At 33.6% G+C, this 27,976-nt stretch overlaps 1 protein-coding gene across 2 annotated transcripts; it reads left to right on the forward strand.

Moving 5' to 3' along the window:
- The first annotated feature begins 13,080 nt into the window (after positions 1 to 13,080).
- On the forward strand, positions 13,081 to 27,059 carry LOC131843140 (hepatocyte nuclear factor 6-like). Of its 2 annotated transcripts, XM_059191743.1 has the most exons (5): positions 13,103 to 13,859; positions 23,916 to 24,093; positions 25,820 to 25,843; positions 26,049 to 26,155; positions 26,351 to 26,433. In XM_059191743.1, exons 1-4 carry the CDS (start codon positions 13,121 to 13,123, stop codon positions 26,152 to 26,154), a joined length of 1,047 nt encoding a protein of 348 aa, XP_059047726.1. In that variant the 5' UTR covers positions 13,103 to 13,120; the 3' UTR covers position 26,155; positions 26,351 to 26,433. The 2 variants fall into 2 exon arrangements, with proteins under 2 accessions (XP_059047727.1, XP_059047726.1); XM_059191744.1 differs by lacking the exon at positions 23,916 to 24,093 and having other exon boundaries at positions 13,081 to 13,859; positions 26,351 to 27,059.
- The last annotated feature ends 917 nt before the right edge of the window (positions 27,060 to 27,976 follow it).

A 27,976-nucleotide genomic window follows, 5' to 3' on the forward strand; every position in this document is an offset into this window, starting at 1 on the left:
CAATAGTTGTTCATGCACGGGATTTTCATTTAATATTAGACATAGACATCTATATAAATATACATTGTAAATAAACTGGCTTTTAAAAAAAAGTAAGTCAATTGAGTTTCTTGACAGTTCTTCTATATATATATATATATATATATATATATTCATAAGCGGCTAAAATGTCCTACATGAATAAATGATTTTTTAATTGGAATTTGAATTAAAAAAAACTACATGATTTGTTAGTTTCCAAGTGTTTCTAGGCAATTAAAGAGTGTATGGATGAATGATGCCTGAGGACATTTAGGTTACATACAAATTGACATATACATACTTAGAATACATATTAATTATATAAATAATCAATAATTTAATACTTAAAGATTTGTACGCTTGATATAAGCAAATTATGAAGATCATTTTTTCAATAACATTCTATACCATATGTTACTAGCTGTACCCACAAATTCGTCCGCGTGGATATTAATATTTTTTTTAAAAATAAACGAATTTTCTAAAATAATATTACAGCCCAAGTTACTCCTTATTATATCAGCTACCTGCCAAAAAAGTCCCGTCAAAATCGGTCCAGCCATTTCAGAGATTAGCCGGAACAAACAGACAGACAGACAAAAATTGTAAAAAATGTTAATTTGGTGTATATACCGTATTTATATTCATATGCATGTAGTAAAATACGGTTATTTCTATTACTCCAATTTTATTTATATCTATAGATGTACACATAATCATTTTATTATTTTTATTATTCTTCATTATTTTGTTTTTCTAAAAGTGACGTATTATAAAAAAAAAAACAAGAAATTATATTTTAAACTCACAATTTTTTTTTTATTGGATTGTTTGGGCTATTGTCAGATGTGTAGCACCTGTAGCACTGCGACCTACATAGATCTATTGTGCTCGCCCTTTTCAGAGTTCGCTACCTAGACCCGTCAGGGACAAGAATTGAAGGATATTCTTAGGAGCGATCGTTTTTATCTCCTCGGGAAAGAGTGTAAACTTTCCAAAGGAGATATTTCGTTTATGCATGAGTGGACAAAAACTAACAAACTTACAAACTTTACTCACAAACTTAAAAACTTAGTGGCCTATATATATGTATATATACTGGCTGTGCCCGCGGTTTCATCTGTGTGAAATTATAGCCTATATGTTATTCTGATGTATAAGCAATGTTACCGTAAAGTTACATCAAAATCTTTTCAGTAGTTTTTGGGTGAAAGAGTAACAAACATCCATCCATACTTATAAACTTTCACGCTATAATATTAATAATAAAAATAAATTAATAAGATAGACAATGATATTCACTTAACATTCTGCGTACTATTGACTTAAGTAATTTCTATTTGTTGCTTAAAAAAGTTGCTAATAAAAGAAGTGTCGTCTCTACTTATATTTCTTTATCAACTATATGTTTCACCCGAGTTAAATAACAAATTTAAAACAGTAATTTAGCTTGACGAGGTCTATCGCATAGCAATCTCTTCTAGACAACCTTTGGGTAGAGGAGAGAAGACAATAGGTGGTAGATAGTCTTGAATCGAATAAAAAAGGTATAGTAATTCAAAATATTCAAAATATCTTTATTCATGTAGGTCTTACAGACTCTTATGATATGTCAAATCTACCGTCAGTTCGGAATGATTTCTAAATGAGAAGAACTGACAAGAAACTCAGCTCGTATTTTTTTTAAGTGTTGTATATATTTACATAATACAATTTCATTTAAACTCAAATTTGGGAGAATAGTGTGACCACAACAATTGCTATTTAAAAAAAATAAAAAAATCTAATCAGTGATGCGACCGACCGCCGAACTCTTTTGATATTTTTATTATTTTTAAATTTATATTTTTGAAGAGTTCTTTTTTATATGTCATGTTATTTAATATACTTCAATTTATTTTATCATTCTATCATTGTCTTTCGTATAGTTCGCAATTGCACATATTAATATATTATTATTGCAAACTACGTGTTTTCATCATTTAGACACCCATACAGTCCACCCATCCGTTACATTTTGGTCAGACCAGTCCCCACAAGCAGCACCCGTTCACGAGTATGACCAGCCATCATTGCACTCAACCATATTAGAGGGAGCACATCGACCCGACCCGCCACGTCGCCACAAGTTTGAACTTTACTTTGAGCGACGTAGTGGAGTAACTTGAAACAGTTATTGTTTCAAGTTACTCCACTACGTCATTTATATTATTTACAGCATAAACTGTACCAATCACAGTTTTCACCCATTACAATATTTAATCTACATTATTTAAATTACAATATGTCATTACTAAATTTAGAATAAGTAATATTAAATATATATAAGAACAATTAATAAATTTCTATCGCATATATCACGGGGAGTGTTCTGAGGAATTGTTCGGATTAATACCAGCTGCTGAGTTCTACCACATTGTGGAATCACCTTCCAGCAATGGCATTTCCGAAACGATACGATATTGTAACCTTCAAGAAAAGAGCTTATTCCTTTTTAAAAGGCCGACAACGTACTTGCAATTCCCCTGGTGTTGCGGGTGCTCATGGGCGGCGGTAATCACTTACCATCAGGTGATGCATACATGCACATATGCTCGTTTGTCTACTGCGTTATAAAAAAAAATATCTTCTATATGCACTGCTAAAGAGTGGAACACACTTCCAGCGTTCGTGTTCCCGGAGAAATACAATCCCGGATTCTTCAAGTTTATGGTGAATATATATATATGTGATATCTTCTGGGTAACCGCGCTACAACCTAGCTTTAACCATCATTTCCCATCAGATGAGGTTAGACCAAGCGCAAACCCATTAATAAAAAAAAACATCCATATTATACATAAACACACAGGCAGTTTGGATCAACCTAATACTGATAATGTTATATATAAGTATAACTTTGTGTAGCTTTATTGTAATCTAAACATATATAACTCAAAGGTGACTGACGTAGTGATCTATCAATGCACAGCCCAAACCACTGGACGGATCGGGCTGAAATTTCGCATGCAGGTAGATGTTATGACGTAGGCATCCGCTAAGAAAGGATTTTGATAAATTCCACCCCTAAGGGGATAAAATAACGTGAGCGAAGTCGCGGGCAAAAGCTAGTTTTATAAATATATTATATTAATTATTAGTTAACTATAAATCAATAGAAAGAAGAAAGACTTCTTTCTTGCTAAGAGAGACGAACGATGACAGAATAAGAATAGTTTAACTTGGAGAGATAGAGTTAATAGAATTCTTGAAAAATGGTAGTGATGGTGCGCTACGAAAAAAGTATGAAAGTGAGTTTCATATCAAGGATGTTAGGGAGCTCCGTAACCGTAACCGAAACTATCGGATATCGGATATAAAAAAATATTTGTAACCATAACCGAATCCGAAATAAAAGTTTCGGATAATATCTGATAGGACGTTTTGGTCCTCCAAGGTCCACGTTATATAATTTTATAAGCTATTTGTATTTTACTTTTGAAATTACTTAAAAATTAATATCCGTAACCGAAACTATCCGAAACTAACGGATAATCCGAAATAATTTCACATCCGTATCCGGTATAATAATCATTCCTATATCCGAAACTTATCCGTATCCGAAATTTCATATCCATAACATCTCTGTTTCATATACATATAGACGAATTAATAAATAATATATATAGAAAATATTTACTGTAGAATGAGGATGTATGTGAAGGAGTTTTAAGATTTACATACTACATATTTTGAACTTAGGCCTGTGCTCAACAAAAATCTATAGGTTTTGCCAAGCTAAAGAACGCTAAGAACTAATACATCTTACACGTGTAGACCACTCATTCATAAACGAAATATCTCTTTTGGAAAGTATACACTCTATCCTGAGAAGATAAAAAACATCTCTCCTAAGAATATCCGTCTATTCTTGCCCCTGTCGGTCTAGGAAGGTTGCTTTGAAAGGGCGAGCACAGTAGATTTATGTAGGTCGCGTGCTATAGGTATAAACCATCTGACAATAAGCTATACTCTTTTATAAAAAAAACTTTGATTAGATTAATATAAGTCATATTTCTCATAACATGAGGCCTGATTAACTCTTTCATTAAACATAATAACAAGCGACGTCGTATGACTCAGCTATATCAAGTTAAATATTCCCCAATGAAGCATGTTCCGATAAATCGAAGCGAGCCGTAATCATTGCGAAGGGATCGCAAATAATCAATACACAGTCGATGTAACTCCGCTCCGGCCGGTGGCCCTACAAACTATGTCACTCTACCTCAAAGTCCCTTCTAAATATATCACAATCACAAAAATAGACTCTAATCCGACGGAATAAAACGCAATCACACGTGAAAACAGCACCCGAGTTGGAACCCTGCCGCTTCGAGCAGTCATAGAACGGATAATCGACGCCTAGCCTTGTGCGATATCGATTTTACTCGCGGCTACTTTCACTTAAACGCAATTACATATTTATTTATATCTCTGTCGCACGTACACGCGAAATGTATGCGTGGGAAAGGAATAGTGAGGTATTGTTGTTGCATTTTCTGACTGGGGTAGCCCGCCGCGGCGTTGCTATGGTAACAGGTCACTCCAAGAGGGAAGATTTCCGATACCACGGATCGTATTATCAATTTTCGATATTTTTAGGTCATACATTATTTATAATGTCTGAAGCTGTTGTCATAAATGTGTATATTGAAGACAAAGCAATTAGCATACAAATAAATAGCACAGAACGTCCTTTGGAATTTAAAAGGAATGATTTTTGTATTGATTCGGTAAGCTGCTCTGTGTAATTTTTGAGAACAAAATGGCGCCCGTATGTTTTGTTTGGTGAAATAAATATAAGTAGTTATTTTTATTTGTATTCGAAAAGAATTATACTGGATAGATTTATTCTTCGTTATACAAATATAGCTAAAGTTTTTATATACTTCTAAATTTAGGTATCTACTTGAGACAACTATATTTATGGGATATGATGACGACTATATATGGGTCTCTGTGCTTACTTATTTTTTTATTTATTTGTATAATTGGTTATGTCATTCTAATAGTAATAATATTCATAACATTAATACTAGATTTAAAGACAAACTTGCTGTTCCTAAGTATTGATTAGAAAAAGGCAATAGGTCTTTTAATTGGAATACGGATAAAAGTTTACAACAAGACACTATAAGATATATACCCACTGTTAAATCATATTTACTTAACAAAGCCTACTCACTAAACGATTAGTTAAATGACGAGCGTGCATGGCAATAGTTGTTCATGCACGGGATTTTCATTTAATGTTAGACATAGACACCTATATAAGGTACACAATGTTAATAAACTGTCTTAGGAAAATTTGTTGAGTTTTTGCTAGTACTTCTCAATTGAATTAGTATACCGAACTGGATGGCAGGGAAAAAATTATAATACAAAAAAAATTACGTTCATAAACGGCTAAAATGTCCTATATGAATAAATGATTTGATTTGATAATTACATAATTTGAACTGTATTTTTTTATCAATGATGAATGGTCTTGCGTTAGCGTTTACGATGGCGGGGCACCAGTGCAGGATGATAAGACAAGCATGAGAACAGGTCAGTTAGCCCATCGTGGCAAATTCACTATGAATTTATCACGATGTTTTCCTGAGGGAACCGTGTGGAGGTCAACCTGATATGCTAAAAATGGGGTTATTAGTCCACATTACGACATATATACCACACGCCAAAACTACTGAAGCGATTTAAACGAAATTTGGTGCACAGTTAGTCTAAACCCTGAGAAAGGACAGGGGCTACATTTGAATGCGATAAAAGGGTTGTAAGGGGGTTGAAATTGTGCATGCAAGGTATGCAAGGTAGGTATATGCATAATCGTAAATTTATAAAAATAAATATTACGATCTACCAGGTGGAAAGTGATACCTAATCATCAGTTATATATAGAGTCCCACGGACGTCCAACTCTTGCCATTCCGGAGGACAAAGGTCTCACGCGTCTGTACCCTGTAATTTCACTGCCATATCTTACCTTATAAAGCAAACTGATTGACGAAAGATTTAGTTGAGACAGGGGTACTGACGGGTAGAAGGTTTATTATTATTATATTTTTAAAAAGTGTGCACATAGTGTATCTTATATATAATTATTTCGTGTCACAGTTTTCGTTCCCATACTCCTCCGAAACGGCTTGACCGATTCTCATGAAATTTTGTGAGCGTATTGAGTAGGTCTGAGAATCGGCCAACATCTATTTTTCATCCCCCTAAATGTTAGGGGTAGTCCACCCTTAATTTTTTTTTTATTTTAAGGCAAAATAACGTTTGCCGGGACAGATAGTATATATATATATATATAAAGCATCTACGTAAATATCTGGAGGCATAACTGTCAATATTTGTTTTTCCCTTTTATTTGTTTCACAGGTTTTTCTCTTTTTATATACGCCTATTTAGATTTATTTTAATTCTTAGGCTCCCACTGCGATTTGATACAGGGGAAGTTTTAATGGAAGTTTTCACTGTAGGGTATGTATATTATATTATACATAAAATATTATATTAAAGTATATAATGGATTTAATATATAAATATAAAATTTAATCATAAAAAGTTTTTGCAATAATGTAGTGTACACTTATGTATTGTTAATCTGTTTTAACTTATAAATAATACTTTTAGCCAGGGTATCATAATTAGGTGAGACAGAGGTACTGATGGGTAGAAGATTTACTATTATTTTTATATTTATATTTGTATTTTCAGTGTGAATAGTGTATTAACATATAAAGTATCTAAGTAAATATCTGGAGACATAACTGTTATTACATATAGATTCGTTATCACTACACCCTTTTAACCGCTTTCTGGTTTTACCCAATGTTTAGCTGTTAGAGAATGCCATATAGCATTAAACTCGCTAATTGTACATTTATTTTAAACAAGTTGTTGCAGCGGTTTCACACGCGTTAAATTTCAGTAAAAATATAGTCTATGTGCTACTATAAAACTTTACAGTAAATTAGCTTATACAGCTAATTTACTGTAAAGTTTCATAAAAATCCGTTCAGTAGTCTTTGCGTGAAAAAGTAACAAACATCCATAAATACAAACTTTCGCGTTTATAATATTATTAAGATAGTGCAGTAAAGAATAATTAATAAATGGCTAGATAGATAGACAAAACGATTTATTTTTATATAATATTTTTGACTGCCACTATAGTTCTAAAAAAAAAACAGTTTACAAAAAAAAATTACCCCTTTGTCCAACAAAAGTCCTATAAAGGGATATTGAAGCGTTGACTTCCTTCAAATACAATATGTAGGAAACCTAATAAGTGCTTTTTAATAAAAAAAAATATAATATATCACTACATATTAAACTTCATTTACTACACTGAGTAGATATGGTTCTGTAGTGAAAAGTTTCACTATTTTAGAGACATGAAAAATTTATCTTTAAGTAGGTACTTAGCTTAAAAGAAAGTTTCCGTTGTCTGTTCGTTCAGATCTTTAAAACTACGCAACGAATAATATAATGCAGTACGAAGCCCAGTAAGTGGTTTTAATTAAAAATGTATAATAAATCAGTACATTTTGAACTTTATTTACTATACCGAGTAGATATGGTTCTGTAGCGAAAAGTTTCACTATTTTAGAACCATGAAAATTTCGCTTTTTCATACTTAGTATAAATGAACACGTTTCTGTTGTCTGTGATGTGATGTCCATTTATGTAGCTTCTGTCACGGTCGCCGTGTGATGACAGGAGGGGTGGTGAGAGTAAACACACACAGTAGGGTGTAACTTGTATATTAACTGTTACATCTTGAATTACTCCAGCTTACACTAATTACATAAACTATATATATGAGCTACTGCGTGACCTACGTGTCGTTAGATAAAACGTACACTGGCACAATCTTTTACTGAACGTGCTGATTTGCATCACTATATCACAGTACGCTTAGATCTTTTAAACTATGCAAAGGATTTTTAAGCAATGCTACAAGAGGAAGGTTTATATGTATAATGTATTATACATGTACACCCGTGCGAAGACGGGGCGGGTAGAAGATATGTTTAATTTACAAGAATAACTGACAATGGAAGTAAATCATTTAGATAGAAATTTTAATATATATATAACGGGGAAAAATGTTGGGGCACTTGATACGACACGACGAACTAATTAACAACATTATAGAAGGAAAAATAGATGGAAAGAGAGGAAGGGGAAGACCAAGACGCAGCTATATCAAGCAAGTTAAAGAAAAAGCTGGAGTCGTGTCGTATCAACAGCTAAAGGGACTGATAGAAGATCGTGGAAGGTGGCGGGAGCTCCACCGACAAGAGCACAGCTCTTAAATTATGAATGAATGAATATAACTTATATTAATTTATTTGCTAAAATTATACTTTAAGTTAAATATAAGTAAGTACTATACTAGGTTTTAAGGAGTTACATATGAAAGATGTGTTACATATGAATGTGGATGATTATAAGGACAGAGGAAGGCCAAAAAAGAGATGGATGGACTGTGTGAAAGATAATATGGTAAGAAAGGGAGTAAATGACGAGATGACTGCGAACAGAGATGAATGGAAGAGAACATCATATACGCCGACCACAAATAAATGGGATAAAGAAGAAGCAGAAGATGATATATGGTACTAGGTAGGTATCTTTTGGTTTTGATTTTTTTATTTAATCGGATTGTTTTTACACTATTTGTTAGTATCTAATTATATACATTAGGTATAGATTATATTTAGACATTTTGCCCCGGTTACATAAAAAAATATTGGACGATTTTTTTTTGTTCGTTAGTACCTATCTAGTTTTATACATTACTAGCTACTCGCCCCGGCTTCGCACGAGTGTACATGTATTATATATACATAAACCTTCCTCTAGAATCACTCTATCTATTAAAAAAACCGCTTCAAAATCCGTTGCGTAGTTTTAAATATTTAAGCATACATAGGGACAGACAGCGGCAGCGACTGTTTTGTACTATGTAATGATGATTTAGATATTTAGCTTTAACATTAGGTAGTTAGATATTTTGCACCGGGTATTTAAATAAAAAAAAATTGTATGATTACCTACTAAACTATTTTTTTGGTTATGTACATTAGATATTTAGTTTTACTGAAAAGTAAAAAGTAAGTACTAAATTTAAAAAAATAAAAAGAAGAAAGGTCAACGCACCAGGAAGATAGTGCGTGGCACGAGTCACAGGTGTTCGTTCGATAATATCGATTTTACGAGCGGAGATCGATATCGTGACGTCACGCGCGTGCGCGCGCAGCTGGCGCGCAATAAAAAACATGTTATGTTAATGAAGGGTGATATAGCAAGGGGTGACTATTGTTTTTTTTCTGTGCCACGCAAATGGTCCCTTTTTTTAAATAAAATGATAATCTGAATAAGAGATTTTATAATACATTGTAATATTGTATTGTAGAATATAAAACAGATATTTATGTATATTTCAGTTAGGTCGTAATAATAAATTTCTAACCTAAAATTGGGTCAGTGAATTTTAAATCTTCTTGCCCTCACTACATGAGTGGTTTTTGTATCTCCATAAATTTGATATGCTTTTCAACTCTTTCTCGATCTTCGGATAGTAAAAAAAAATCGACTTAATTGCAGTTAGTTAATCCACAGCTTTGTATCCACTGCAAGATACACTTATAAAGTAACTTATGTCCTTTCTCAGGGTCTAGACTGTCTGTGTACCAAATTTCATTTAAATCGGTTCAGTAGTTTTGGCGTGAAAGCGCAACAGACAGACAAAGACTTTCATATTATAATATTGTAAGGACTACTAATTCATATATCACTATAAGTAAGGATAATAAACCTAAATTTCAGCACTTTTGATAAATAATTTTATAAATCTACCGCTCCTTTGGAAAGCTGTCTCTTCACAAGAAGAACGAGCAAGAGGTTTTAGATTTCTCCTTTAGATAGTAGGTACACGATCTGTTAGATTACGATAGCCGATAGGTTAACCTAGTCCGAGAGGACTAGGTTTGCTTGAATTTTAGAAGCTAAGAGAGATCTTAGCTTGTAAAATGCAAGCTATTTCCAATTTATGTTGACTTCATGCGGCACTACTTTATAGAAGCTATATACTGCGGCGATATATGCATAAACAGTGTATTTTATTCGTTGATATTGTAGCTTTTTATTGGTAAAATGTAAAGAGTTTTTTAATATCCGGTAAGTGTTTTTATTATTAAGTATTTATTGAGTTTTAAATTTGAAAATTGAAAAAGATCTATGTTTTTTATAATCTTCATTTAGAAGAATAATGGAATAAATTAAAATCTATATAGGTACTCTTATTATAGATTTTTTACACTAGCCAGCCGCCCCGGGTTCATACTGGCATTTCGACTTTACACGATCAATGATTAATGCCATACGGCACAGAGACGTGGTCGCTAACTATAGACCTTATGAATAAGCTCAAAGTCACTCAGAGGGCGATGGAGAGGCTATGCGTGATCGAATCAGAAATGAGGAGATCCGCAGAAGAATCAGAGTGTCCGACATAACCCGAAGAATTGCAAAACTGAAGTGGCAATGGGCAGGGAGGGCACATAGCTCTTAGGACAGATGGCCGTTGGGATAGTAAAGTTCTCGAGAGGCGACCGCGGACCGGAAGACGCAGTGTGGGAAGGCCTCTAGTAAGGGGGATAGATGATCTGGTCAAGAGCGCTGGAAGGCATTGGATGCGAGCAGCGCAGGACCGACCGTCGTGGAGATCTTTGGGGGAGGCCTTTGTTGAGCAGTGGACGTCTTCCGGGCTATGATGATGATGATGACGATTAAAGATTTTTTAATCTAAACCTTTAGAAAACACACTGTTGATGGATGATAGCCGTATGGAAATACGTTTAGTAGTTTTTGAGATTATCACGAACATACTAAAAGACTGCGACTCAATCTCACTCTTGCTCAATGCTTAATACATAAGAGAGAATTACTCATATTATAAAACAAATTCCCTCACTACGTCTGTCTGTATGTACGTATCTCAAAAACTACTGATTATTAGATTGTAGGCGTATCTAAAACTATCACAGTATAGTGTTTTTAATTTGACACACACAACCCTTTTTTCGCATTAAAAAGTAGCCTATGTCCCTTCTCAGTCCAGCTAGAGACTATTTGAGTACCAAATTTTATTTAAATCGGTTCAGTAGTTTTGACGTGAAACCGAGACAGATAGACAGAGTTACTTTCCCACTTATAATAGTAGTAAAGATTTTTTTATACTTATTCTAAAGAAGTACCGATTCGATAATGTTACCTAAAATGCGTTTTAACTTACATACAATACTATGTCAGTTTGGATATTAGCATGGGTTTATCTCGAACATGCCAGCAGTGTAGGTGTGAGTAGGTAATTATCAGTATGTACGGTGACGTAACGAAGTAGCGGGGTAGGCAGGACGTGGTATAGGGGCGCACCCAGCGCGGTATACCAGTAGTGTTGTTTGCTTGATTGCCATTATCGATAGATGGAATGTGTTGAACTGAACGAAAATGTTTAATAGTTATTTAGAAATAGGAGATATTTTTTTTTACTGCAAAATAATTGTGTTTTATTCACACACGGGGTGAATTACAAATCTTTGAATTCTCGGCTTGTTCACTATTATACACATATACCTTCCTCTTGAATGACTCTATCTGTTTCTGCAATACAAGTAGTTGCGTAATTTAAAAGATATAAACGAATAGACAGTGGCGTTGACATTGTATAATGCCAGATAAAAAAGTCTATCATTAACTTTTATATGAGTCATTAACTATATATAATACTATCATCTCTGTGTCTGGATACTGGCTAGAATAAATTTATACTATGTAAAGATATTCATTCAAGATTTTTCATTTCTTTCAATAAATTATTTACATAATTTATACTATGTTAATCATTTATATAAATAAATTAATAAAATATGGTACTTCAAAAGACATCGTTTTAAATATTATGTATAGCCACTGTCTAAACATAGTTTATTAAGTTACAAAAATAAATAGATTGTATTAAGTTGTGTATGAGTTTTCCAAAATGTTATAATTTTGATGACTCATTTCTTTAATTATTATGTTTGTATATGTGGTTGAATACATTAGAGATATCAAAATTATTCTAAATTATAAAATACATGTATAGGTAAAAAATGTCTTAATTAATTATAATTTTTTGTTCTTCATTACAAAAAAAATATTAGAACAATGTAATTTTAAAAATTGTTCAATAAACATGTTCATCGATATCGGTAAAGTGATAGTCGATAGAACATCACTAGACAACTTTTGTTACGAGCCAGGTGTCGAGCGGGGTCACCGCGACTGTGTGCTCCCGGCGCCACCGACAGCCTGCTCAGGGGTTTCCTTCAAACAACATTGTCGCTATATCGATATCAGATTTCATTGACTTTTATGATCATAAAAAAACCCTGAGTTTGATGATCCGACACTCATTGAAGTGCTAACGTTGTTTTTGGAATATATCTAGGTTGCGATAAAATATGTTGGAATATTTTCGTTGTTACAATAATGATTTTGAAAGACAGTCGATAATTTCCATTGGGAAGTTGGAAAAAGTATTACTAAGGACAACAATGAATGAGGAATGAGCCCTTCCTACTAAGCTATCCCGGGCACATTCATTTTCCAAGTTTACTTAGATTTTTATTCGATATTTAATTGCGTGTGTACTTAATTGCAATTCTATGGTAAACTATAATTTTTCTAAATGTAGAGTGAACAGAAACTTCTTATATATTAATGGCCCAAGGAATAGTAAAGCCACAGGGTAGGTTAAGGGTGCATTGAAGAGTGCTTGTATCACACGGCTGGACACAGCTCCAATATCCGAGTTAAAAGCGACTGAATTACTTCGATGCGAGAGTTTAGAATTGTGTAGCTGGGGTGCGAGATAGGTTGTTAGTCAGCGAGGGTAAAGAAATAGGGGTGTTTGCAGGATGCGGGACGAGGAGAAGGTAGGGTGCGTCGCGCAGGCGTGCTTCAGTCGCCCGCGCGACCCCGCTGCCGCCGGCCGCGCGCCATGGACGAGCCTAGAGCGCGAGATCGCGCACCACTCACAGTCATCGTTGCCCCGAGCAACGCTTCACCCCCCAGATTGTCCCCTGGCGACCTCCTCCCAGACGGGGATGCGGCGTTTCACCCCCTGTCAGCTGTCAACGGGCGCCTAACTCCGCCGGGGCTCGAGCCAGCGTCGTACGCGACCCTAACGCCATTGCTCCCTTTGCCCCCAATAAGCACCGTTTCGGACAAATTCGCTTACCATGCCGGTGGCACTTTCACTGTTATACAACAGCAACAGTCATATGCATCATTATCTCCAGCTCCTTATAATGAACCTTTATCCCCACAGTCTGCGTATAGTAGACGGAGTGCCTCGCCAAATTCTTTCGAGAGGCGATCGCCTACCCCGCCTTTACCTAGTCCCGGATTGGACCTCAATGCTGCTCTGCTCGCGAGGGAAGAGCAACAACAACAACAGCAGCAGCAACAACAACAACAACAACAGTCACAGAACGACACAGAAGAGATAAACACGAAGGAGCTGGCTCAAAGGATAAGTGGGGAATTAAAGAGGTATTCAATTCCTCAAGCAATATTTGCGCAAAGGGTACTGTGCAGGTCACAAGGGACGCTTAGCGACTTATTAAGGAATCCTAAACCATGGTCAAAGCTCAAGTCTGGGAGGGAAACGTTTAGGAGGATGTGGAAATGGCTGCAGGAACCTGAATTTCAGAGGATGTCTGCGCTCAGACTAGCTGGTAAGAATTGCATGACGCTTTCTCCAACGCATTGTTCGGTAGCTTCTCTTTGTCAAAACATTTTTTCATGACTATAACTAACGGAAATTGATGTAACGATATAGAATTTTCATGATTGCTAGTCACGGAAACTGAATGTAATGACAGAAGTTTATCGAGTCATACTTCATTTGTTTTGTGAATATTTATGAAAGTTTTGTTTCGTTACTAGTGTATAATTATATTAATTGTACTGTGGTTTATAACAATTTAAATAACTTTATTTTGGTAATTAATTGATAGTAATATTTAAGAGTTATAAACACAAAAATATACTATTATTATTCTGCTTCAATGTATTAAATTTATGAAAAGTTTTCTCATTTCTTATTTTTAATTAAGACAATAGCTTGCCAATGTAGAGACTATATATACATACAGTAACATTTACTAAAGAGGCTTTCGTTAGAATAATGCCGAAATGCTTTGTCTTTAAAATTTGTGTCAATGGTAATATAATAATAATAATAAAGTAATATTATAATATATAGTACTTAATACTACATATATATATATAGGTTAAATAAAATGAAACAAATATAATTTGTCAAAATAGAATATTTATTCATTTTATCTGAATTAATAAAGAAATCAATTACTTATAACGAAATGATTATTTCTATTTTTTAAAATAGATGTTATTTTAAAAAATAGAAATAATGATGTTTGTTTCATATTTTTTTATACATTTACAATAAAACAATATTATTCGAAAATAACACTATATTATTCATCATAAATAATAAGTACTGTTATATTATAACAAAATCTTAAATTAAACATTTTTCTATTATCTAACCACATCACATATCTTCCATAATTTTTGTATCTTTCTATTTGATTTTATCCTAAATTACAAAGCTATCATACTCATCATTGCCTTGCCTTTGTCCCATTATTAGTGGTCAGTAAGTCACCTTCTTCCACTGATCCCTATCGGCCATCATATCTGAGCTTACTCTCCTTTTATACATATCATCTTTCACAAAATCCGTCTTTACAATGCTTTACAAATATTTGCCTTGCCTTTGTCTCATAATTATATATTAGCTGTATCCGTGGATTATGTTCTGATTTATAAGCTAGATAACTGTAAAGTTTGATCAAAATCCGTTTAGTAGTTTTTGCGTGAAAGAGTAACAAACATCCATCCATACTCACAAAATTTCGCGTTTATAATATTAATTAGATATAAGAGGGTCAGTTTATTATCATCCACTGATCTCTATCGGCCGTCATATTTGAGCTTACTCTCCTTTTATACATATCATCTTTCACACAACGCCGTGTAACCATATTTTCAAACAAACTACAATGTTATTCAACCGTAAAATAAAAAAAATACGCCATCGCATAGTATAATAGGAAAGGAAACTCCGCATATCCTTTCGTTTACAAACAGTTTGAACGTCAGCTGGGTGCATCGATTGTGGGGAATCGATGCGGTGGCCCGTCACTCGGTCGATGCAGCGCGTCACTACACCAGCCCCCGTTCGATATCGTCGTGTTATCGTACTCGTGCACTACACAATATCAGAATTCAGACTTCTAGGCAATCTGTGGTTTTTCTGCGCGCGACTTCTTGTGGTTTTTATTTCAATAGAGTTAGGCAATCTGTGGTCATTGTGCGCGCGACCTCACGTGGTTAATTTCAATAGAAATGAATTCAGACTTCTAGGCAATCTATGGTTATATCAAAATGGAACTGATTGTGCTCACGACTTCGAGTACTTTTTATTTCAATAGAGTGGTTATTGTGCGACTTATTTGTCGACTTTCAAATTCAAACTTTTAGGCGATTGCCTAAAAGTCTGAATTCGATATTATGTAGTGTATTTCTATTGAAATTAATCACGTGAAGTCTTCACAATAAAAAGCACTGTTACGGTTAACACTGATTAGTGTTTATATCAAAATTAAACTGATTGTGCGCACGACTTCGCGTGCTTTTTATTTCAATAGAGTTAAGAAGTCTGTAGTTATTGTGCGACTTCGTGTGGTTAATTTCAATAGATATGCACTACATAATATCGAATTCAGACTTCTAGGCAATCTGTGGTTATATAAAAATTGAACTGATTGTGCGCACGACTTCGCGTGTTTTTTATTTCAATAGAGTTAAGCAATCTGTGGTTATTGTGCGACTTCGTGTGGTTAATTTCAATAGATATGCACTACATAATATCGAATTCAGACTTCTAGGCAATCTGTGGTTATATCAAAATTGAACTGATTGTGCGCACGACTTCGCGTGTCTTTTATTTCAATAGAGTTAAGCAATCTGTGGTTATTGTGCGCACTTGGTGTGGTTAATTTAAATAAAGATACACTACATAATGTCGAATTCAGAGTTTTAGGCAATTGTGGTCTTTGTGCTTCACTTCACGCGATTAATTTGACAATAAAATAAAGTAACATTGTTGGGTGCAGATATTAATAAAGTTAAATGGACGTAGACTGCAAGGAGTCTCTATTCCAGCCGCCAAGCAGCTTGCTTTCTAAGCTATATTTCAGTTGTAGAGGGCAGTTTAGATAGTGAAATTAAAGGTTAAGAGGCATGATGAGAGGACTACCTCTGCAATGGCAACGCATGAATGGTATGACGTCACATATATATATGATAGCGTGATGTCTGTAGTGCTGATCATATGTATAGGCCACGGGTATCGCTTTCATCAGGATACACTTGAGCGTCATCTTGTTGCCATTCAATTATAAAAAAAAACATCTTAATATAAATACAAAAGTGTATTTGTCTTTCTGTTTTACTTTCCCTAATATCTGAACGGATATTATATCTTTTGAATGAAGATAAATTACATCACGAGGGAGAATATAGGTTATCTTTTATTTAAGAAAAAGCAGTTGAAATCTCGGCTAGTAGGTAGTATTATAAATCTATATATAACCTTAAACGATTACCCAACTAAATGGATTTTAATTAAAGAAAGTTCTAGTGAAATTCATATATTGTGAAAGAATATCTTAAGTTAGTCTTTTTCAATTGAGATTAATTTATCGATTGTTCAGAATAGAATAGAATAGAATAGAAAATCATTTATTCAAATAAACTTACATTGAAGCACTTTTGAATAGTCATAACATTTTTTTTTTTTAATCTACCGCTCATTCGGAATGCTGTCTCATTACAAGAAGAACAAGCAAGACTTGTGTGTTGCTCTTTTAAATAATTTATTCTTACTTACAATTTAAGTTTAAGTGTGTGAATACAAACCACCGATTAGCACTAATTCAATTAAATACTCAAAAAGAAAAAAATATTGAATACATAACCAACTGGTTAAACAATTAATAAGAGGAAATCAGTCATAGTGATTAGAGCAGACCAGTCCCGCACACCGCACCGCACAAGCAGCACCCGTTCACGAGTATGACGGATGAGCCAGCCATCACTGCGCTCGACCATATTTTAGGGAGCCCAATGACCCGGCCCACCACGCCGCCACAAGTCTGGACATTTTAGTGAGCATGACTACTCAAAACACCAGACCACGTCATAGCTACTCACAACTCAGATTAATACTAGTTGCCGAATTTCACCATCGCAATACCCGCTAGAAATTGAAATACCATCCTGACCATCTGGATAAATGGCGGTCGTCTACAGTGCATTTTTACAGAAACTTTTTGCCACGCACAACCACATTGTGGAATCACCTTCCAGCAATGGTATTTCCGAACCGATACGATAGTGAAATCTTCAAGAAAAGAGTTAATTCTTTCTTAGAAGGTCGGTAACGCACTTGTAATTGCGCTGGTGTTGCTGTAATTGTTGTAATTGGGTGTTCATTGGTGGTGGTTATCACTTACCATCAGGTGAACCGCAAGCTCATCTGTCCCCTATGCTATAAAAAATATATCGATTTAAAAAGTCAAAGTACTTACTGCGTGGTATATCAGCTGGTACGATGTATCGATTCAGCAGAATCGATATTAATGGTAACGTACGGCATTCTATACATGCGGCACGTCACTATCAGTAAATCGATAATATAGACCCCTTTAGATATACTCGTAGATAATAATACATTTTCATTATCGATATCATTTCAAAAACGGACGGTAGGGAAAAAAATTATAATGTAAAAACTTGACGTTCATAAGCGGCTAAAATGTCCTACATGAATAAAAGATTTTTGAATTTGAAAAATCCAAAGAGTTTGTTTGGTTGAACGCCCCAATTACAGGAACTATTGAATCGACTTAAAAAATCCTTTATGTATTTTTCGATGGCTGATATGAAATGGTACAGCAGCCTGTGCTAACGGAATACACTGGCGATAGAAACCAGTGAAAAATGATAGGAAGAGCTGTCAGGTTAGTTAGTCCATCATGGTGAATTCAGGAATTAATCACGTGCTTGTTTTTAAATCCTCACGTTTAATACACATTAGAATATAGTTAACCTGGTATTAATACGAATAATTTTATGGCAAATAAAGGTTACCTGTCTCGACGTTTCAACTAGGTCGCACTAGTCATGGTGGTTTCAGGGGGGACACGAAGGTCCCTTGATATGTTGACTTTGATTGGTACATTAGCAGTTGGCTCTATATCAAACATAGACACCTATATAAATATATATTGTAAATAAACTACATTTGAATAAAAAAGTAATTTAATTGAGTTTTTTGCTAGTTCTTCTCAATTGGATCTATATACCGAACTGGACGGTAGGAAAAAAATTAAAATTATAATGTAAAAAATTTGACGTTCATAAGCGGCTAAAATGTCCGACATGAATGAATGACTTTTGAATTTTAAACCTTTCTTCCCAATTGGAAGTTTTTTATGGGCAGATTACGTTCTTTTCTGTTGCTTGTTCTTTTCTCTTTCTACAGTATTGATGAAGGTCTTACCAAAAATTTTATAATTTTAAACACAATATAAATTGTTACTAAATAAATAAACAAAAATATATATATATATATTGTATTTATCAATGCGATTAGGTATTAAGGACAAAATCTGCAAATTGTTGTTAAGCTGAGGCCTAATTTTGCCATGTGTTTATTCATATAGTATTGGTTAACTTTGTACCTCGTTGAACTGGGGCCTGTTTTAAGTTAATGTTTTTGTAATTAAGGATTTCTGATTCCTGGAACACAAACCTTGACGTTAGTGCATGGATTGCTGTTAAATGCTTGTCTACAACCTTTGATGTAATTTTTTTTTTCATTTATTTAGGTCAACAAACAGTTACACATTATACATATGACTTATGACTTATATGCCTTTTACTAATAAATTTTAACAAATGTGTCACCCACTACGTTAACCATTGATTACTATAATTATACAATACTGCCTAAGGCATGTTACAGAGATTATGTTACTTATTAATTAACTACCACTAACAACTCTTAACAAAACTATTTTATATTAACAATACAAAGAAAATAAATAAAAGTAATGTGTACAAATAAATAAAATAAAATAAATAAACAAATTTGCAGTGTCCAGTGAGGGTCCATATTCAGGATAATAATAAAATAAACCTAAATAATAAACACAGCGCCATATAGTCCGACTGTAAGCAGAGTTCGTGTTATGGATAAACAACAATGAATAGACAACTGATATAAATACTTAGATATATTTTTGTGAATACATACATAATATACATAGAGAACACCCAGAGCGATACAAACAATCGTATACATGAATACAAATGTTTGCACCGTGCGAGGAATGGAACCCGCGGCCATCGGAAGTAAAGCGGTCTAAACCGCTAGGCCACCAAGGCTGTCGTGTAATGCATATATTGTTTTTACTAAATAGCATGATCTTTACTGATATTATAAATGTGACAGTAGGGGTGTTTGTTACGCTTTTATGCAAAAACTACTGAACCGATCATCATGAAATATTGTATACATATTCTCGAAGGTATTAGAATAAACATAACATTTTTATTAAAAAAAAACAAATATTTTTCATATAAAAAAACAAAAAAATAAAATATCAACATTTTGATATAAAAAGCCATCTATCAGTCTGAAGTTATGCGAGCGAAGCCGCGGTTAAATACTAGTAGATCATAAATTGGTCTAAAACCATAAGAAATTTGTCAACACAGATAGCACAAACCAAAAACGGTACGACCAGCAACATTAGCGGCACATGTCTCCCCTCGTGACGTCACACCCCCCAACCCCCCAGTTTATCGATCGCGCGGTCCCCCGCCCCGCTGCCCTCCTCAGCCCGCAGACGTTTCTGGGGATTAACATGTAGGTATTTCGGGGTTTCTTTGGGATTTTTAATGGGTATTTCGTATGGTGTGTTTAATGAGTATAATGGATTCGATTGAAATCATTTGAGACTCATGCATTTTTGAATGAAGCATTGGAAAGAAAAAACGGTTCAGATGAATTCATTTGAGACTCTTTGAATTTTTAGCATCGGAAAGACGAAATGGTTCAGATGAGGTAAACACGTCTGTGGTCTAATTCTAGCGTTGTTGATAATAGTTAAAATCATAATAATAATAATAATTACTATCTTCATCACATAACTCATCGATGCTTGGCTAAATATTTATTTATTTATTTATTTATTTATTTTTCCACACTTACATCTATTTTTACAGGTCTTAGCCTAATACTATAGTGCAGCAAACATTATTTTTTAAATTAATTGTAACTTATAATAAATAAGCGATCTTCATGAACTCATTCAGAGAACAAGAAAATAGATCTATTTGCTCCGTTATATGATTTAATGTACGCAGTGCTCTTGTGACCGGTGTTTTGCCTAGTAAGTGTGAGGCCCCGCGCGGCACAGCCAGCAGCAGCAGCAATATATCTGGCAATAGAACTAAAAATACAATGGTAGGTAGACACAGTGAAAATTCTCCCAATTGCTATCTCGTCCACAGATGTCATCCCAACATCCTCACACACTAGTCTCAAGATATTACAACTGCACCCACTTACTTTCATACTTCTCCAAAAAGCAGTAATACTGAACACTTGTAGAATAGTCCGCAAATTTTTGTCTTCCGCTTAAAAAATCTTCATCCTTATCATTCATCATTTATACTGTCATTGTTTGGTGAGTTTTACCTGCAATGATAAGTATATTAACCCATCAAAGGGAGATATAATATATATATATATATATATATAAAGAAATAATAATAATAGTTTTATCATCCACAGGAATGTCATCCACTGTGCGTTGATAGATCACTACGTCAGTCACCTTTGAGTTATATATATTTAGAAGATTAGGTGCATGTCACGTTGTTTGTCCGCGATGGACTCCTAAACTACTGAACCGATTGCAAATTCGATTTGCATATTGTGTGCAATTTGATCCAATTTGAAAGATATGATAGCTTATGTCTCAATTTATAGTCGCAATATTATTTTATTCAAGAACCTTAGCCACAGCAACGCGTGGCCGGGTCTGCTAGTATATATAAATAAAATTGGAGTGTCTGTTTGAAATATTGTAATAACCGTTTTTTACTACGTGCATATGAATATACGGTACATACACCAAAATAACATTTTTGACCATTTGTGTCTGTCTGTCTGTTACTTCGAGCTAATCTCTCTAAATGGCTGGACCAATTTTGACGGGATTTTTTTTGGCAGATAGCTGATGTAATAAGGAGTAACTTAGACTACTTTTATTTGAATAAAGTTATATTCCACGCGGACGTTTTCGGGGGTATAACTAGTATATATATATATATGAACAATATTAGAGATACGACGATGATATAGATGTACATAGATGTTACCAAACACTACAAGTGTACGGAAGATATGAAATACAAATATAGTTAGAGCTATAAACAAATGACAATGTCAACCTACGTAAAATATAGTGATAATATTGTATATTTGTTATCTCAGGTACATCATTACGTTTCATATTTAGTTGCTTAGTATATCTTATATATCTCTTTATTATGCAACTCAAGAACTGCATTCAATCACGCACGGGGTTTATTCTTGTATAAGGAGTGCAGAATGTCCCTATTTAGTTTTCCTTACGTATTGGAATTTAAATTCATTTTCTAAACTAAAAGTAGCCTTATTATATTAACCACCTGCCAAACACAGTCCCGTCAAAATCGGTCCAGCCATTTCAGAGATTAGCCGGAACAAACAGATAGATAGACAGACAAAAGTTGTAATAAGTGTTATTTAGTTGTATTTATATTCATATGCATGTAGTAAAAATCGGTTATTTCAATATTACAAACAGACACTACAATTTTATTTATATGTATAGTTCAATGATAATAATAGTAATAATAATCTCAGGACAATTCACATAGCGCTATCTAGACCCAAGTTAAGCTAGCTAAAGCTTGTATTATAAGCACTAGACACAGTTGTCTAAAAAAAAATTAACTATGTATTTATATCAGTTATAAATAGTTATTTTTTTTTATACACAATATTTTACATAGAAAACACCCAGAACGACACTAATAATCTTAACCATGAATACAAATCGTGTAAAGAATCGAACACACGGAATTGTATTAAACGTCATCTATAGTGTTATACATCTAGCTTAAGCTAGCTAAAGCTTGTGTTATGAGTACTAGACAACTGATAGGTAGATATATTTTGTTTTCGTAAATACATACATATTATATATAGAAAATACCCAGACCGATGCAAACAATCATAACCATGAATACAAATGTTTGTGCCGTGTAAAGAATCGAACCCGCGACCATCGGAATTGTGCTAAACTGCTAGACCATAGATGTCGTTGCTTATTGTTATACATGCCGAATGTTTATAGTTTTCCTTACATATTGAATTGTTAGGTAATTATGTTAATTTATGTAGTTTCTTTGTATTGCAGTTTACTAATTATCTATTGAGTGGGAAACATTGGATTGTCGCAACATATTTTGATCGACATAGTAGACACCTAGTTTTCTTTTTGTTGAAACATTTATGTTTTACGCAACGTCATCACTAACGTAATACGCAGTAATAATTTATATAGCGATGTTGTTTTTTTTTAACATTGTTGCGATTTGTTACATTATCTATTACTAGATTTTGCCCGCGGATTCGCTCGCGTTAATTTATCCGATTAGGGGTGGAAATTATCAAAATCCTTTCTTAGGGGATGCCTACATCATAGTAGATTTATGCATGCAAAGTCTCAGTCCGATCGGTTTAAAACTGACAAAGTTTCATACAAACTTTCATCCCCTATTTTATCCCCTTGGGGGTAGAATTAATTAAAATCCATACTTAGCGGATGCCTACGTCATAACATCTACGTGCATGCCAAATTTCAGCCTATCCGTCCATTGGTTTGGGCTGTGCGTCGATAGATCACTATGTTAGTCAGTCACCTTTGAGTTATATATATATATGTATATATATAGATAGTTGTTACCTATTTGATAATGTTGAAAATCGTAATAATACTATATGTATATAATATATGTTCATTATTATATATGGAACCTATTCTATATAATAGATACTAGCTGAGCCCGCAAACGTTATTTTGTCATATAAATAAAAATCGGTATTAAAAAATAGATGTTAATGATAAAAGGGTGCAAATTTAGGATTGCATGTACATTATAAAAAAATAAAAAAGAAATATTCCATAAATTAAAAATATGTTAGGAGACGACACTTATCACTTATGGGTATGAAAAATATATAGTAGCCGATTCTCAGACCTACTAAATATGCATAATAAATTTTATAAAAATCGGTCAAGCCGTTTTGGGGGAGTATGGTAACTAACATAGTGACACGAGAATTTTATATATAAGAATATACATTATAATATATATATATAATACATATTCAGAATGTCCATTGTATCATTTTCAATTTTCATTTGAACATATAATTGTTTTATCCGTATTTGAATGCCATCTAAGACTAATAATTATTTATTTAACATCGACACTGTGTTTATTACCAAATTAACAATAATAATCTTTAATTCTTCTTTCCGTGTGTAATAGACGATCACCTGATACTTTCACAGATACTCCAAATCAGCATCAAACGCTTAAAGGCGACAATGTAAACAACACGCCACAGCCAACATACGGCCAGCACAGGGACTGCCAGGCTACGGCGGTACACAGCTCAGCAATGTACCCGGGGCCCCCGCCTAACTGGGACACACCGGCATATGAACCAGCCGGGGATGTTTCTTGCTTGTGAGTCCTGCCCACAACTTGATTTCATTCCTGGTTTCCCTCAACTCCCAATACTCCTCAATCCTTCACCTTTTTTTAGCTTCAGTTTGATTTTCTTCATTAATTATATCACATTTTATTTCAATCGGTCTAACTGTTCATATGAAATAATAATTTATTTAATAACACCACATGTAAGTGTTTTATATAAATTCGTTAGAACTGCTTTTTGGACGACGTCATTAACTTAAAATATTAATTTATTTAACTTTTATTGTTTCACAATATATGAAGGTATTTTTTGCGATATTTTATTGTCATCTGTATGTTTTCTTTCATATAGCCATACCCATCAATATCATTCCAATTATCCCGTCCCGATCCGTGGCTGCGTAGCAGTGGACTTGGTTTCTTATAGGTATACTAAATATTTATCTATAGCTTGTCCCAAAGGTAAAACAAGTAAAGTATTAATGACTACACTTATAAGTTAATATGTTTTAGCTACATCAATTGTTAATTTTAACTATTAATTTACTCAGGTTTGCTTTGTGACAAGCCTCCAATTAGTTAATGAAAGGAGAATGTCTGAATGGTTATATTATTTAATTTATCTTTATTTTGTCAATATTATAAAAGTAAATGTGTAAATTGTATAGAGATTTGCTCATATAGATGTTTGTTTTTGAATAGGCAGTATCCTTCGTCGGCGCTATTTGTTAGTTTTTACAAGCTGTAAATGTAAATCTACTGGCAAAGATACTGCCTAGACAAATGACAGTTATTGTTATCGTATTAGAAAATGTTTTTAAAACATTATTTTATAGCCTTAGGTAAGTGTATTTTGTTAGCTTCAAGAAGCCAAGATGAATGTTAGACTGCTACCGCTGCCCCCTCCCTCCCTTTTTGTTTATCCCTACGCCCGGGCTGCAATAGTTTTATTTCAAATATGATTTTATAGGTGCCTGCGAGATTTCAGAACCCTTTGTTAATGTTGTTTACATTGTCGCCAGGTATGCGTTTTTATAATTAATATGTTTTCATATTTAGATTACAAACTATAATTTGGAATGGGTTTTATAAATTACAAATGTAATATCTTCCATTAATCAAATATTATCAGTAGATTTAATAATAACGAACTGAAATCTTTAAATATTATAATAAAACCCTTTTCAAGGCAAGTGTAATAAATTAGTAAAATTAGCTGAAAATAAATTCGTAACAAATTCATTGTTCCACAATGTTACGATTACTCATAAATTAAATACAGCTGAAAAGGAAAAAGAAACACCTACAAATTTTGATAGCCTAAAACCTGGTATCAAACGCTACCGATGCTTTTGATAATTATGGTATATCGTTAATTCGTAGGTGAACTGAAATCCCATGTTTGGGAACAAAACCATTATAATGAAAGTGATAAAATGTTAGATTTTTCTATTGGACATATTTACTGTTTTTATGTTCCACAATTCTTTTCAATTCATATGCATTAGCAAGAGTTTGTAAATACAAATGAAATTTGTAAGCAATTCTCAGTAAAGCCTATTATCTTAACTGTGGTAGAGTTAAGTTAATTGCCATACCTAAAAAACTTATTGCTAGTGCATATTATATCAATAGCATTGTCTATGTTAGTGGCATGTATGTTGTCCTTAGATTCTATATAATTCGGGTGATTTAATTTTTATGTTTAGTTTCACCTAACTAAATTTAAAATCTTCTTATTTTCTTTTTGTTACAGCGGCCCAGATTCCTCAGAGAGGCAGTAAGTATTATCTAAAAATCTGTATGTAGGCATGTCTGTTTCCTTTTTACAACTAAATGGCTGAACTGATCTTAATTAAATTAAAGTTAAAGATAGATTGTTGTTGATGAAACAGACATATGATATTACATCTAACTTTACATTTGTAGTCTTAATTTGAGAGAATTGTTGGCTAATATTTACGTATTATTTGTTTCATTTTCAGGCTGCAAGCGCAAGGAGGATTTGGGTTCGGATACCCTTCCTTCCCCGAAGAAGCCCCGTTTGGTTTTCACAGACCTCCAGCGGCGTACTCTACAGGCTATTTTTAAGGTAAGAAATGACAATACAAAAATAAATAATGTTAAGAAAAATATATCTAGAACACGTCAATACAAATATATCTACTATGTGGGTATCTAATTTGTGGCAATTACAAGCTGAGGTGTTAAAAGTACTAAGCCACAAATAGTTACTTATTAATAATTTAACATAATTATATTAATTACAAAAATATCACAATTACAGGAAACAAAGAGGCCGTCAAAAGAAATGCAAGTGACGATAGCAAGACAATTAGGATTAGAGCCGACCACTGTTGGCAACTTTTTCATGAATGCCAGAAGACGTTCAATGGATAAATGGAAAGACGATGATGCACCATCAACAGAACTAGACCACCAATTAGACGATGGTCTAGACCACGTCCCCAGTCTAGACTCTGGGGAGTCAGAGGAAGATCACGACGACCAGGACGATCATCTCTTGTGACGCCGTATACCGTATCAGCAGCTTTTAGTGCTATGAAATGGACTTGGAGTTGTTGTTTAAGGTTTCGAATGATCGTACATTTTCAGAGGTGCTATTGTAAAACCTTAAACAGCCGGTTAGTAAATGCAAGCGTAAGGATCAAGTTCTGATTATGCAATTATTATTAACGGATAAACAATATAAGTAGATACGTTCGTGACGGTTATTCAAGATGGAGTTAGTGGTATTCTCAACTGTCGATGTTGCTAAAGCACCACTTGACATAATCTCATTTCACAGGATATATTAGAAACATGGCAGCGGACGAGCCTACCTTCTTCACGATATAGTTTTCATCACTTGAAATATTAGAGTCTATTTGTAAAATAAGGGTTTGAAATATTAAAATAGTAACTTGAAATCCACTTAGTTACTTGGTCTATTGTACACATTGTAAATAGTAACAGTGATTGTCTTTTTTGTAAGCTCCTAATATTCAACTTCAATGTGAATTTTCTGAAATAGTGATTGTGTTTTTCAGTTTCTGTTTATATATATAGTAGTTTAAATATTTCTAATATCAAACTTTACTTAAGCTCCTTCATCATAAAAATTTGAAACGTCTAAAATGTCTATTTTAGCTATTGATCTATACATAATATCGTTAGGTTCTTTCATTTCATGTTTTTTATTTTGGAAAAAAGGATCAAAGGAATTTCTACAGTTAAAATGGGTTTTGGACGTTTTAGTTTTTATGATTAAATAGGTACAATCAGTTTAATATTTCATGCCTAATATGGAATAAAATTGTGTCACGATATTCGAGAGTCATTACGACAACTTCAGGTTAATATGTACAGTAATGATAGTGGTGTTGAATAAATGAATGGACGGCGTTAGAAAATATGGGTTATAAAGGTTACACACTCCATAATTGTGGGTATTTACTTTGATTTTTAATATATACGCAGTACCTTGTAGATGCTTTTGGATATAGGGATAATTAATAGGTTTTTTAATAAATATAGTAGAAAAACCAATGGGTCGAGTCTGTCATAAAGACGTTTCTATTCTACTCTGCTTGAGCAAGAGGTATCCTAAGATAAATACATTTCTTTAGACAGAAAATATCATCAATACCTATGATAACCGTTTGCAATGTGTACCCGGTAATGAATCTGAAATTATTATGAAATCTCTAAATGATTCCTTAACAGGCTATTTATATATAAAGATATTTTTTCAAAGATACACAGGTGGTACATCTATTTATAAGAAATTATCTTGATATTCAATTTTAGAAGATATCGACTCGCAATTTTCTAGACGAAAAAGAAATTATAAAAAAGTCTATTGACGAGATTCATGTTTTATAAGCAATAATGTATCTTCCACAATTAAGGG

The sequence above is a fragment of the Achroia grisella genome, unplaced genomic scaffold (assembly GCF_030625045.1).
Source record: "Achroia grisella isolate CSIRO2021 unplaced genomic scaffold, CSIRO_AGI_Agris_v1 utg2786, whole genome shotgun sequence".
In the NCBI taxonomy this organism is placed as follows: domain Eukaryota; kingdom Metazoa; phylum Arthropoda; class Insecta; order Lepidoptera; family Pyralidae; genus Achroia; species Achroia grisella.

Excerpts from the sequence above, each read along its gene's own strand:
- LOC131843140 (XM_059191744.1), top strand. The coding sequence starts at position 13,121 with ATGGACGAGCCTAGAGCGCGAGATCGCGCACCACTCACAGTCATCGTT. Across the intron at positions 13,860-25,819 it reads GTCTGCGCTCAGACTAGCTG|CGGCCCAGATTCCTCAGAGA; the intron begins GTAAGAATTGCA and ends TTTTTGTTACAG. Across the intron at positions 25,844-26,048 it reads CCAGATTCCTCAGAGAGGCA|GCTGCAAGCGCAAGGAGGAT; the intron begins GTAAGTATTATC and ends TTTCATTTTCAG.